General features: G+C 42.5%; 1 protein-coding gene across 1 annotated transcript in view; it reads left to right on the top strand.

The window, feature by feature from the left end:
* Positions 1 to 103: 103 nt before the first annotated feature.
* Positions 104 to 15,728, top strand: part of LOC118219790 — a 30,815-nt gene continuing 15,190 nt past the window's right edge. The window contains exon 1 of the mRNA XM_035403200.1: positions 104 to 880. Coding sequence (XP_035259091.1) covers positions 334 to 880 — 547 coding nt within the window. The 5' untranslated portion in view covers positions 104 to 333. The remainder of the gene's footprint in view (positions 881 to 15,728) is intronic.

The raw sequence follows: 15,728 nt of genomic DNA, 5'->3' as shown, positions 1-15,728 counted from the left end.
TACCATCTGAAATGTGGGAGATGGGTGTGGCGATATTTTAAGGGGCCATCCACACCTCATATCACCATACCGCCAAGGGAACCAGTTACATGACCTCCCGGGATAGCACCGGAACCAAATTGTGCCGCAAAAATTTGCTGTAGGTCAGGTTCCACCCATCTCCCATCCAGGACAGTAACTGGCTACACACTTTTGCAGCCCATAAAATTCACACAACCCAACACCACAGCCTGGTACAAGCTTAAAGAGTACCCAGGCGCTGACATTGGCAGCTTACATCTGCTACATTATGAAAATAACCATGGCTTAGATCCAAAAAAGTGCTACCGCACGATGGATCTAGAGCCGAGCACCTATCGATGCACCCATACCGAGCCACATAATCAAACACACATAGGATACACAGAGTTAATTTTCAATGTAACCTCCTCCTCTATTAACGACCGCAGTGGACTTAAAGCCTTCATCTGGACCAGCCGGAAGGAGGGGACATACTGCGTGGGGCGATGCGAGGCTAGTCTGGAGACTTACACCAGTCCCCAGAACTGCACTTGGACTCGGCATCATTGTTTTAATTTAACCACCTGCGGATATCACAAGCCCACGCAGTGTCCTAAGACCTACCCTCTCCCTCCTGGTGGTCTCATTAAGGGAAATGTAAACAAAACCTTATTACATGACGTAAATCTTGTAATGGCGCATGTTAGTTACAATATCTCGAACATCCTGTCAGCTTATGTAACCCATTGTGACATAAAGGACAAAACATATGCATGGCTGCAGGCACGGCTCGATGATTTAGTTTCTGATTATAAAGGCAGACTTGCCGTTCAAATTCCACCCGTACGCTCTAAGCGAGACTTGTTCGGAGATGTTACAGGTCTTTTCGGTTCAGGTAACTCTATTGCAAACACCTATAAAATAACAAAACAATCTCAATACTCAGCATGGTTGGCAAATCAAGTGGCCACTGGTTTCCAACACCTCACTAATAGCAATGAGAATATCATTAAGGCTGTAAGGTCCGAAGCGCAGGCGCTTCTTGCCATCAGCCATTCATTATTCAATCAGACCCGTACCATCGAGCGTGCCTTAGCCTGCAGAACATATGCTCAGGATCTGTTTACTGCTGCCAGACAAGAGATTTTAGACCTTCGTCTGCGCAAACCCCCGAGGCATGTTCTAAATGATTTGATAGAAACTTTAGACCTGCACAGGTGGATTGTGTCAGAAAAAATGAAAGACATAAAGCATGCCGAATTATTGACAACTTTTATGATGTACACAGGGACTGAATGTGTGGGATGTATTGGGTTCTTTGTTTCTTTTCCTTTAATTCACCCAGAACAGGTGTACCCAAATTCCACTACCATACGCTCTATCGGCGTAGTAGTGAAGAATCAGATTCTAAAATTAGATCACCTTACCGGGTATATCACTATGAGGGGCACAGAGACCATATTCACCACTCGCATGTGTTGTCATGAAACCTCTAGCTATATCATCTGTACCTGTAACACCTTGCAACCTTTTTCTCCCAATGATACCAAATTCATTAGTGTGCAGTCTTTGCATGGCCACGCTGACGCTATCCAGGTTTCCCACACACAATGGTGCGTCATCAGCGAGATGAACTCTTTCTCGTATGGAGGTCTGACCTGTCCAGCAAACCACACTTTCTGCTTGGAAGTGACGGAAGATTTGGCCATGGGTCAGATCAACATTCTAGGCCGAGTTCCACTGGAGGGAGACGTCTCCCCGTGGTGGGAGGACACATTCTACGAACAAGGAACGCGGGCCCTGACTGACCTAATGAGTTTGGTAGAACAGATCATCCGTGACACCAATTACCACATCAACCAGGCTCAGGTGGAGGTGAATCTGGCCAAAAGAACAGCGGAGATCCTGGCCAGCTCCTCTACCCGGTCCGCCCAGGACGCGTACACCTGGTGGGATTGGGTGTTCCGAGGGTGCGTCATCGCTAGCGCAGTCATCTTTACCATCACCCTGGTTCAATGCTGTTATTTTCGACACCTAATACACTCTCTGCGCACCTCCACTCATGCTGCTTTGGTTCTCAGCCCCCTCCAGTTGCCAGCGAGACCGGGCTTGAGACCATAAACACCGGACCTGGACTGCTGTCAAAGTTGGGCATTTTCAGTGACCCCTGGGACAGCGTTCTGTTTGTCCCACGGGGCCAGAGAGGGGAATCTGTAAGGCCCACGGGAACAGGCCTAGAGTGGAATTTCCTCTCTGACTGTCGTAAAGCAATTCGCCAGGTGCAGAGTCTGATATTGTCGGGACAGAGTGACCCGTAAGACCTTGGCATCTGGTTTTGCGACAGTTAACAGGTGACACCTCTTTTCTATGGTAAAGCAATTCTAAAATTATCCCAACATCCTGGAGGTTTCCGATGGCAAGTAATAAAATCACATGGCGAAAATGGGGCAAATTGCTCAGGACAGTTGAGGGACAGCCACAGTGCCCTCACCTGGTGTCACTGGGTAACTTGTCTCCCAACCTTCATAAGGAGAGAAATTTACTCACGCACACTTTTTGTTAGGAAATAAATCCCGATTTGGGTCGAATACATTGATACACTACACTATGCAATCTTGATACACTGTGGACAGACATTGAGAGTTGACAGTTGGTTCATGTAAAAGATTGTACAGTTATTTCATGTTTTTCAGAGTTTTCATGACAATCACGAGAACAAATATTCATATTTGGTATGGTTTTTATGGTCTCTGTGCGAGTGATGCTCTGGTTTAGGTTTTAAAACCAGCAAACCTAGAGAAAATCTATTTTAATAAATTTGGAAGTCAACTGTATTTTTTGGACACTCCTCCTGGTAAATCCATCTGTCTGATCCTGTCTGAACCAAATTCCAATCTTCCCCCCTCCAAGTAAATTTATGGTTTTATGAGCCTTTTGTGGCGACATCCACCTGCCTGCGCTGGGTTCTTATAGGAGAGGAACAGGGCCCTCTGGGAATCTGCAATCAGACTTCCCACACAAGACTCTTTCTGTGTGTAGACTGCTGTCAGGTATGCTCATCTTTATCTTTGATATGATGTACTTTTATTGTTTTACTATTTTCTAAATTCTGAAACGACAAATTGATTATTTTAAGTGTATAACCTACCTGACATTAAAACTGTTAATGACTTGATTTGTGTGGTCTTGGTCAATGTTTCGTTCTTGTAACAGCCCTCTAAGTCGGTTTCCCCCAATTATGACTAGGGAACTGCCCGTTGGACTTGTTTGATCACCAAGTTTTCAGTTAAGGCGGGACCGTCAGCAGAACCAAGTTGATCCTGGGATGACCAATATTGGCCCTTTCGGAGTCCCTGAACCTTAATTAGGTTATACTCCCCATGAGGGAAATCTCACAACCGCTGTGTCGTCTGCAAACAGCTAGTTAAATTGTCGTTACGGGCGTATCCGCGGTGCGTACCGGGTGAAACTGCGTTGACCCTCGGTGTAGAACTTCAGACGAACTGAGGTCCATTCTAAATCAAGCCTAAATTCTAATTTGGAACATAACTTATTAATTAATATGGAGTCAGATATAACGAGTAAGATCAGCGGGGATAGTAAAACATAGATACAGTATTCACAGGCTGCTTAAAGAATAACCTTTTTCCAACAGCAACAGAGGAAGACATTCTGCATAAACCTTCACTCCGAACTATTTCCCTCCTTGGTGTAGTTTCGAGAGCCTACAGACCGAGAAGACTTTTTGAACGGCGACACACTCTATGCATAACCTCACACCCGATAAATGCAGTCAACATTTATCTCTAATTAAGGCTGGAAATCTATGGTTGGAAACTCGTTTCAGACAGCCTCTGCTACATACTATCAAACTGATAGTTTACGCGATATTTGATAGCATAATTGAAGTATCCAACCGTAGACAGATCCTGGTAGATTACTACTGAGACAATGAACACTGTACAACTCACAGCCATTATGGACAAAATTTCTGCAAATACGCATTTTCTTGGTGTGTTAGCGTATGACCAGTTACCTGAAAGACCTGTACAGAAACTACCTTCATTGGTAATAATTAATACACACAGCTCGGATCTCCCTGGGGAACACTGGCCAGCGGTCTACATGAGGTGCGTGAGGGCGATATAGCTCAGGAGGTAAGACCGATTGTCTGGCAGTCGGAGGGTTGCCGGTTCAAACCCCGCCCTGGGCATGTCGAAGTGTCCTTGAGCAAGACACCTAACCCCTAACCTCTAACTGCTCTGGCGAATGAGAGGCATCAATTGTAAAGCGCTTTGGATAAAAGCGCTATATAAATGCAGTCCATTTACCATTTACATAACCGAGGATCGTATCGGGTGTTTTTTTGATAGTTTTGGAAACAAACCAAACCACAAACTTTTTCCACCATCCATCTATACGTTTTTAAGAACTTGTGTTCAAAACTACAATTCTCAAACAAGCAGGTTCAAGACCTTATGTCGATCACTTGTGGTGAACACTGCATTTTTTTCCTCTATCACATGTCAAGAGGGTTAAACTATGAATATGTAATGTCTAAATATTCTGATAATTTGGTTAAAAATGATAACATAGTCTTGCAATTTGTGAAAAATTACAACCCTGTGTGTGTATTTCTAATATGTTTAACTGTGTTCAACATGTACAAATGGGGAAAATGTTCATAACTGTTCATAAATGTGCATAACGTTCATAAATGTTCAAACTTTAATGTACTGTGATGATGATGGAAAATAAAACAAGACAGCAAAATTATACAAAGTCAAAGTTTCATTTATGAACAATGTTGCAATATACAAAACACATTTCATAGTAGGAATAAAAACACATTTCATAGTGTGAATTAAAAACACACCGTAGTAAGAAGTGAAAACACATTTAACAGTAAAAATAAAAAAACAAAAGGTAGAAAATGCTACATATTTCACAACAGTACATTTTAAAAGGAGAGCCACTAGGCAGTGTCCAAAATCGGAGATCTAAACATAGGAGTTTCTGGGGTTCTTGTGGGTGTCGCGTAACCAGATGCGCCAGTGTTTTTAAATGAATTGATTTCGTCTTTAACACGGCGGTTTGGAACTGTAGAAAGCGGTATGTTTAGAGTCGCAATAGCTCTAAGGAATTTGTGCCAACCCAGCAGTCTCTTTCTAACATTCACCATTTGTGGCGCTGTAACACTTTTCACTAAATCAAATATGTGAGTACCAGGAATAACGGTACCATTTAAAATAAATTCACCTGATTCATTCCAAGAAGCCACGTCTTTCGATTGAAACATCTTATCTAAAATGTATTGAGCATTCTTTCTGCTTCTCTGGCATGTTTTTCAAAACTTCTTTAACCAGCGGTGGTTTGTGTTCCTGGTAAAGTCTGCTCTGCATCATTCTTTACAGAAGGTGATGGTACAGCCAGCGTTGAAGTATTAGTTCCGAGTTCCCCCTGCTTAACCAAGGACAAGTATCTATGCAATAATTATGTGTATTGCTTGGCTTTCTCGTGTGGGTCCAAATCATCTCTACTCAAAACATTCTTTATAGAGGCGTCCAAGTCGTTTTCCACAGTCTGTTTTTATAGGTATAGGGGCACAGTTATTCCTTAATCTATCCAAGTGGCGTTGGGGGACTAAATACATTTTCTCAGCATATTCCATCAGATTTAACTCTGTCTCGATGCAATTAGACTACTTATAAACCGAACAGCCACACTTAAGAGTGGAAGAAGGAATCCCCCCCCCTTTGATTAATAGCTTGTTTTTTCCTACGTACGCCAATCTTTTTATCCGCAATAAACTTTATCTCTGTTTTCTTCTTCTCCAACTTTTTATATTGTGAATTTGTAAGTGGTATGGTACCACTGAGAATGTTAAAAGCCACTTCACACAGGGTTAAGATTAACTCATTTGACGCTGATTGCAAAATGAGTCGTCTCTGTGAAGGTTTAGCTTTAAGTAACAGTTTCAAAAGTGGTAAGTTCCTATGAATCCTAGCCGACATATCTCTTATATATCGTCTCAACTCTTTTTCTGGACAAACCTCTGAAAGTAAATCTGTTCTGAGACGATATGCGTCCGGTGTTTTGGCTTTATAATCAATCAGGAGATATCCGTAAGGCTTTTCTGTGGCATTTTCAAAACATGCCATAAAATACTTTGTATTACCAGGGTACATTTGCCCGGCCAGTACATTTATTTTATTATTGTCTCTGGGGTTCTTAAACAAAATCAGATAATTTGTATTCAAACTGATCGTTATGCTAGTTTTACCCTGAAAAAACAAATTCTATACCAGGTAGATGGCACTGAGGTTGCGGTGATGTACATATTGCGTAAACACCTTTTCAACCTGGTGGTTATTACTAGCGTCTTTCATCACATCGTCAAAAATTAATAAATTATTCTTAGCCACAGGCAGGAGGTTGTCGTCACCTAGAGTGCTGGGTATCCCTTCAACGAACTTGATGTCTCTTATCTTCATTAACTCATCGTAAAGCGGTTGCCAACAGTCAAAAATGGATACAATGTTTTCAATTTTATCAGAAATCACATTGTCACATTGCATTAGCAATCAGCATCTTTACAAAAAACGTTTTTCCCGAGTTTGAAGGTCCACTTATTACACAAGAGAAAGGGTGTTGAATCTAAAATCAAAATTTGTGACGTCTCTCAAACCCTGAATAGATCTATCCATACCTCTCTCAGTACCCATAAGGCAGTGTCGAGAAATCAGAAAGTAGGACACGTTTGTTGTACACAACTTTAAAACGCTTAATGACTGATTTGTTTTTCAGCGTGAGTTGCTTTTTATCTCTCACAATCATCAGTGCGTGCAAGTATGTGTTGAGTGCTGTCTCTATTTACCACATAATGGTCAACGAGGTCAATCAGCGTGTCTAACTTGATCACCTTTGAATTTTCAGCATTCAGAGTAATTCCTTTTGCTTTCATACACGTTTTACCACTATGTCTTTGGACCGCCCGAGCAAAATTCTGTGATGTAATCCCTGCCGCCTATTTCATCCGCCAGACCTCCTAGATATGGCCCTAAGGACGGTTCCCAGTCACCATCCTTAGAAACACTGTCTGTGTCACTGTACAACAATCTGTCACCCAGCTTATCCATAAGATTGTACAATTCTAATCGTGCATGAGCCGTTGTGAAAGCACCAAGGCATGTTTATGTCGCGAGTTTGTCCACCATTTGCATGACGCCACTGAATCAACGCCACGTCTTCCAAGACAAACGAAAAGTGGGTGACGTCATACTCGTCACCAAAAATGTATTGAGCAAACTGTTCAGGGTCTTTCAACATTTCTGCTACGGGTAGATTTTCCCTCATTGAGAAGTGCCCCCAGAGGCTGTTGAGGAGAAGTTTGTTGATGGATCCCCGGGCTTGATTCACGCATATTTTATCAGGATTCAACCGAATATTCTCCTTTTCAAAATAGTCTTCAATATAGGCTCTCTTGTCGGCCTCTGACACTGCATGCTCTGGGTAACCACTAGCCTCCTGCTTGTACTGCAGAAAAGTTTTCACATAGTCAGAAAATAGTGTGTCTGAGCTTTGGGGGAAATGCCACACCTCGTCTATCCTGACTACCACATAACCCTTCTCAATAGCTTTCATCAGCTCGATAATAACCCAGCATCCTGAAATCGACCTTTCTTCATCGTTGTGGTGACAGGGTGTAGTCTGATGTTCGACAGAGAGTTAAGCGCATGTTCGACAGAGAGGGAACATTAATTTCCCATTACAGCGATAGGGTAGAACGGGTGAAGTAGCCATCGCGGCAGATGCATCGTTTATTTGACTAAGCCATAATAATTTTCGAGAGGTTCAAAGTCTTTGAAAATTATCTGAGGGTGACCTATGGGGTAGCTTTTCCTAGCCTGACAGTATGGGTATAAGCTTGTGAAATCCAAATACCTGATTTTCTCGCCCTCCTTAGCTTTGTAGTATAGCTTGTAAGCATTTGTCCTACCACCAAAGAGGCTGTCTCTAGTTTTCAGTCATGCCGGGTGTGTGTATGTAGACATAAATTTGACAACGGCAGGATTGTTTTGTTTAGCATGCTTCCACTCGCATTCCCACATAACTTCAACCTTCGTCCCATAAGTCTTTGTAAGAGTTTCAAGTTTGTCATCAAAACGCTTTCTTAAAACCCCATATGGTATCTTTGACAACGGATGAGTGTGGTTTGGGTTATAACGGCATGCGTGACCATGATGCATACAACCGTTAAATTCAACAGCTATTCTCACGCCGTCTTTTTCATAATAGCCATCAACATAATATTTACCCACCATCATCTCACCGTGGGTCAGAGCGTGGTGCACATCTACATTTCTGGTTTCCTTGACAAATTCTAACCATTCAATGGAAATGTTTGAGTACGCTTTGTTTTGGTTAATGTAAGCATTGTTGTGTCAGGGCTAGTGTGTCTCTGGGGAGAAAACATGTCTTGTAGACAGCCATACAGCAGGACGCTAGCGTGGTGTGGTTAAACGGGTCAGGCCCTGTTCTTTTGATAAATTTGTTGCGGTATTTTAAGCACGCCTCTCAGGACGACATAATTTCTACCATAGGTGTACAGTTCTTTCTGGAAGTCAAAAACCCTGTCAGCAACTTCGTTGTACCACTTGTCAAACTTATCAAACATGGCCTCATAACCATAGTAATGTTTGTCGGGATAAGGGCCTCGGTAGTTCTAATTTTCCTGCTTTGTTAAATTTGTGCGGGAAATGCCCTTTCTCCACAGTGCTCAGATTTAACGCTGCGGCCGTTTTAGCAAGACGCATAGGGATGAACGAGTAGCTATCTATGTATCGCTGCTTAAAACACTCGTCGTACATGGAAATCAGCCTACGCTATCATGGTGATTTTTCGAGTAATGCCCACTTTGGAAAAAGGTTCCAAGAGAATAAAATTGTCAAATCCCGCAGCATTGTGTGCTAGCCATGTATAACCTACATACTTGGAACATCTAAACTTACTCAAAAGTTTTTCAATACAGTCATCCCCTTCATCTGTAAACTCTTCGCCGTTAAATGTGATGGCACAGACAAAGTTAGCACTGTGTTTGCCATTCTCAAACCGTGTCTCAAAGTCAAAGAAAATGTACTTGTTGTCTCGTTTATTTCGTTATTCAGTCAGCAGCGTTTTCACTGCTGTATTGGCATATCTTAGGGCTATTGTCAGGTTTATCTTGTTGCTATGACGGAATACGTTATTTGAGCGGTGAAAGAATATTTTTATGAATGCCCAGCTAGACAATATAAATGTGGGTAATGGCGGATCTCCAAGCACTCTCTTCAAAACAAGCATCCATTAAATTTTGTTATCTGGAGCATGCGCAGTCGGCGCACTTGCTATGCGCGTGGTCACAAATTTTGGACTGCGTGCGGACGTCCACATAGGGGTCCGCGCGGACCCTCTGGACATGGGCGGATGACGACATTTACGTCACGAGGACCAAAGCAGACCCTCACGGACACGCGGACGCGGAAAGTATGAAGCAGCCTTTAGGCTTGACCCTCTCAAGGTAATGTTAAAAACGCCATTTTACCCAGCTAAGATTTTAGAAAACTCAACTATATCACTCAGAGTATTATGTAAATGTACTATGTATGCGGCCATATCTGTGTCAGAGACCCCCCTGAAATTAAACGGCCTGTGTAAAACAAGACTATTAAATCGAGGTCTTGCCACTATCGTATAATCGCTGACCACACCACCCTCTCTTACCAACCTTTCTATATCCACATTGTCTAATGCCATGATTAAATGAAGCGTCGGTGCAACCGGCCCCGTTTTACAGAGTATGTAGTGTGTTATTGAAACTAGCAATATCATCAGGCGTACGGTAAATGGAAACATCATTCATGAGGCCGTCTGTTAATGTGTCTGGGTCTCGGCCGCTATCCTCTACATCTAACAATGCGTTAATGGTACGCAGAGTGTTTTTGAACTCTGCAATAGACATAGCGTGTTCGCATTCACCATCTGGGGTATCAAGCCTTCTACGTTTGGTTGGCTGTGACACTGTGGTGTCCATTTGTCTATTTGTTCTGACTCGCAACAAAATTTTTACCTTTTAGTTATTTAATGAAATTAAATGTGTTCCGACAAAGTGGTTTCATAAAAGAAAATAAAAAGCATAAAAGACCTCTAAGATTCACACAAGTTAGCCTAGTTAAAAGAGACCTGCATTAAGAACATCAACTACGGGAAATGTTTGAAAGACGGCTTAAAACATCTGACAATGCACCCCAATCCACTTTACACAATGTGAAAACTTCCCGGATAATCTTTGTCTGATTGTTCAATGTTCTAGTCAACTCCTTGTATCTACGCTCCCATCTCTGATTAGCATCAACCAATGTCTGTATAGCATTCTTTATCCCAACAACATTCTCTGCCAGCTTTTCAACGATCTTGCATTGCCTCTCAAAAACACACACGTTTCTGTCAAACAATTCCGAATAATGATGGAGTTCGCCAATAACCGTGTTGCAATCATCAACTATATCCAAACACAACCGATCATACCTTTGACGGGAATCTTCAACATGTTCTTGGTTGTTGCGTAATCCAACATCGTCGGAATCATCCGCAAAGTCTTTAATAATTCCCCCCAGCGATGCGCTTTCCGTAGACCGATTCCTTGTGTCAGTAGGTGCCGGTAGGCCAATATCATTGTTCTCCTTCGAGTCCATTTGTAGATCCCCAAAGCCAGCTTCATCCCAGACTTTAATTTGTGTATCTGTCGATGTTATCCAAATCCACAGCCTCAGTTTGTGGTGTCTGTTCACACTCTTCAGACAGGCCGGGGTCTCCTAGCATGGTATCCACTGTGTAAAGATCTGCAATTCAGTGTAATAATAAATACTGTGGGTAGTTCAGCACTATCGATCTAGATTTCTCTTTTTCACCCAGTTCGATATTAAGGTCACAGTGTGTAGGATTAGTGGGATCTATTTGGAGAAATGAAATATAGTATTCATAAATATGTTTGTCGTTATCTGTAAGTACGCCGCTTGATGTCACCATCCTACACAATACATCTTTTAAATGACCATGATTATAGGCATTTAGATTTGATCTCACCTATGACATTGTCCTCCAATGAATTTGAATGCTTTGCCAAAACGCCAACCTCCGCATCTGTAGTCTTGTGCACAAGATCTTTCCGCTTAGAACCCCCTCCAGCTTTACCATCAGCAGGCGCAGGCCTTTCCAGTGATTGGCCTGAAAGCTTTCTTGACTCCCCTCGCTGCGGTCACTTGAACCCCGGCAGAGTGATGGACCAGATTTCGCAGACCTATTAAATCGCATTCACCAGCGTTAGTAATAGAGTTTTATCACCGAAAATGGGTATTCATGAAAAAAGAGATAGAAGAATAGGTCCACGCTTACCAAGAGGCTGCTGTTCGGGCACCCCTTGATCACACAATACAGGGGTAATAATATCACCAGACACTGAAAGGTATAATAAAACAGCTTTAATTAATAGCAAAATAATAACACTTGTCAAAATGCTATTTTCTTTCATAGACACAAATGAATAGACCATACTAACCAAGAGAGTCCAATCCTTGAATTTCATTGATTGCATTAATGGTATCGCATTCAGCAGCACCTATCAAATAAATAGGCTACCTGTTAAATAAAACAAATCAGACATAATGCTAAACATGCAATTCTAAATAAAACAAATTCTGTAAGAACAAATAAATCAACTCACTCAAAGTGAAAGAATCCATCATAAGCTTCTCAAGATGCGCTTGCCACCAGGTCAACTCGATAATTAACCTCACGGGTCCCCAGGCATTACAGCCAACGACATGCCCCGGACAACACACAAAGCCAACAGGTCGGGCCGACACATGTTACTACATGCTCGGGCAACACACAAATGTATAGTGTCATATAAATGTATAGTGTCAGAAACCTCACTGGCAAATGGATGTCTCCTTTTAAACACTGACTGGGGAGGTGTCAGAAATCTCACTTACAAACTGACCTGTCAATAAAACTGACCTGTCTGTCAAACTGACCTGTCAATCAAGCTGACAGGGGGGGTCATATATCACAGGGGTCATAAATCATTTTTGACAGAAAGTGTAGGATATTTACTAATCTCTTGTTTAATTCAGTGAAGTGAAGTGAGTGTTGGTGACTTCATGATGGAAGTCGAAGCATTTGGTCCTGGAGGAGAGAATAATGAAGACGAACACCCCTGGCCGTACCTAAAGGAGATGGTTCATTTTCTTGGGGCGAAGGAATCATCATATCTGATGAAATGTCTCCCAAAATGTTTACCCAAAATAACTGAGATATTGGCGTTTAAGAACTCGCCATCAAACTTGAAGAATCGTGTTGAGGTAAGTCGAGCTAGCGTTAGTGTTAAATAATGACAATCAATGATTAAATCTATTTTAATGTAACAAATTTGTAAATATCTGGGAAAGACTAGTTCAGCTTCTGCGCATTTATGTTCGTTTAAAAATAAGCCTTTGTGCACAAGAATTGCGCTTCCCAGCAGATATAGAACAACTGGTCGGGCTAGAGCACATAGGCTAATAGTTGTCAACTCTGGATTAATCTAGAGCACTGTATGCTAGACGTGGACCTGTTTTAACTATTTATTTACTGTGCACATCACAGGCACTATATCCTAAATCACAGTAAGCCGAAAGTGCTATGACATGTTACCACCCATCACAGGTAAGTGTAAACACCTCACAGCTAGACCAATGAGGGTTTGTAGCTGGAGGGGAAGATACCACGTGTTTTCCCTTGGGTGGTGTGATTCAAAACCGGAGATGTTATTTATTTTTCCTCTGTTCGTAGGAACAGGGCACAATTATACTTACGAATACACTGGTTCCGTTGCCACGGGTCAGATATGAATGCGTTGCTTCATATCCCGCTTAAGACTGGCCTGAAACGGACCAGTAACATTCTTGTTACTCTCCGTTCACAAACGGGGCTATGCTGTCATCAGAGATATATCTGACTTGTCGCCGGACTGTCAATATTCCAATGGGAGCATCAGAATATTCACAAATGAGCAGAACAACACATCAAATATATCCATGACCACAGCAAGTAAGCGTAGCAGTTACTATGGTTTACTCTCGTAATAATCTGACTCCAAATTAAATTAGAATTTAAAATTTGGTTTTAACCTTACGTGGATTACACTCGACTCTATTTTGTGCCATCATTCCTCAATATATGCTCCCGGGATTAGCACTATTGTTAAATCTCAGTTCGGTGAAGCCTACAGAGGGTAGGAGGCTGACCCACCATAATACATGCCTTCCTTTGTGCATAGATAGTTATGAGCCCAGGACAGTGTGCATTTTTCGGGCTCCTTAAGGCGAATTTGACAAGAACTGGCGTATAACGCCCATGGGTCCAAAACTCCAGAACCAATGCAACACCAAGCGGGCAGATCATGGTCGCCTGTCTAACTTGAGGACCTCACTAAAGACTTTCGCTGTACTAGACCCCTGATCAGTAGGTCCTAGTCATAATTGTCCCCCTGAGTATTTAATCGGAATTTCGGCTGAAAAGAATATAAAATGGATTAGAGTCATGAAGACCAGTTAAGTTAAAAATAAAGTTAAAAATAAGAAGAATTTATTAACAGGCAGGTAGGTCATTAGCTTCAAATTCACAGTCAATTTAAAATACGGAAGGTTTTAAAACATAAATACAGAGTAAAAAGTTCTTACCCAGCCTGTTTAGCTACACACGAAATCACAGAGTATGCGCAGTGTGGGAAGTCGATTGCGATCTTCCCTGTTCAGCTACGCACAGAACACAGAGTATGTGCAGTGTGGGAAGTCGATTACGATCTTCCCTGTTCAGCTACGCACAGAACACAGAGTATGTGCAGTGTGGGAAGTCGATTACGGTCTTCCTAGATTGCTTTGTCTCCCTTCCTTTTAAGCCAAATCCCGCGTTTGATCTAGGCGGCATTGCCATAAATTAACCTGGACGAATGATAAAATCTGGAATTTAGGCCCCCACCGTTTGGAGGCTGTTGTCAAAACAATTAGTGGGGAAATTGGAAAAAGGAGATGATTACCAGAGAGGACATTCCATTGGGATAGTTTTTTCCTGAGTTTCTGAAACTATGTTTTATCATATTCTATTTGGTATGAAACATATTTCATTCAATTTCTCGAATTTCCCTGAATACGTCCATACCAAACATGTCAAGGGGATGTAATATTATGGTGCAGTTGTCATGAAAATACCCTTTTGTTGAACCATTTTACATGCAATCCATGTTATTACTACATAAGGCATAATACAGCAATATAATGAAAACATGTGCATGGTTTGTCAGGTTTTACGGGGTTTGTGAATATGATAAACAGATGGTTTAGAGTCCAGATCCAGGAAAGAAATAAAAAGTGAAATGACAGAGGGGCCCACATAAGGGCACTGTGGTACTGTCAAGAGCAGTTGCCCCACCATTTTGCCAGAGGCCTGATGATCTTTTCACCGTTAATGGCCCCAACACACACACACCCACAACCATAGACAAAGAGACTAGTTCCCCTTATCTTAGTCTTGTCCAGATGGCAACATTCCAGAGAGCCAACGGCTTGCTCACACAACCATATACAACTAGTCCAGTTCCCCTTATCTCAGTCTTGTCCAGAGGGTAACATTCCAGAGAGCCAATGGCCTGCTCATCCAGAGGAAGTCCGAGTAACCTATTGTTTTATCACACGGCTCTCGGGTCCTTTGAAGCACAGGATGAGTCCCAGCCCCCAGGCTCGTTAAAATGCCAGCCTTTTCTGGGTCCCAGTTTGACTCCCGTCTACATAAGTGTGTGTGTAATGTCCGAAATGCACCGTGTTACCGGCACGCTCACTTCCCCTTCCCTCTCAGTTTCCAAAATCAAAATCGTATAGCAGTTCTCTTTTATCGTCTCGTTTCGAGATCCACCTATGGGGAATGACATCTGGTCATAACTCCTCAGAAGCATCCAATTGCACCAAGTCTGGCTCTCACAGACAGTAGCGCGTCCAATGCTACAGGAGACACCGCCCTCCTGTAGAGCATATAGGATGCTGCAGTGCTGCTACTCATCAGGTCACATTCGCTTTTCGCGATCGTCCAAACTGAGCTCACAGCCTTGGCCTTGCATCTCACAAGAACCTTATCACTTGATTGGCTAAGATGGCACCTCGGATGGCTGCCTCGGTGTGTTGGTGCGCATTGTTTTGCCCTGTTTTGTTTGTAAATTCAGTGTTTTGCGATAGTATCCGGAACTATTTCACCAGAGAAGAGCTCATGAATATCAGGGAAACAACTCCTGTGGATTTATTTCCCATTTTTTTTTTTCCCAACTTTATTTCCATCTGTGGAATTACTGGTCATTTTGGTCAAAGGTACGCTCACCCTTGTTCACGCAGTGAAATGCCGGAGGAGGGGGAAACGTGCCGGTGCGCTCGTGCAGACGTGGTCTACGCACTCTGTTACCGGGAATATTTCTCTCTAACGTGCGATCACTGTGCAATTAACTGGACGAACTTCAGCTACTGGTGGAGAAGAGCAGAGACTTTCCTTCATCTTCCGTTTTGTGCTTCACGGAAACTTAGCTGTGTGAATCGATACCGGACTCTGCGCTGCAGCTGGCAGGCTTTCAACTATTCAGAGCGGATCGCGACACAGAGCTCTCCGGC

The sequence above is a fragment of the Anguilla anguilla genome, chromosome 2 (assembly GCF_013347855.1).
Source record: "Anguilla anguilla isolate fAngAng1 chromosome 2, fAngAng1.pri, whole genome shotgun sequence".
Classification (NCBI taxonomy): domain Eukaryota; kingdom Metazoa; phylum Chordata; class Actinopteri; order Anguilliformes; family Anguillidae; genus Anguilla; species Anguilla anguilla.
The sequence above is the reverse complement of the archived record's forward strand: the minus strand, read 5'-3'. Positions and strand labels throughout refer to the sequence as shown.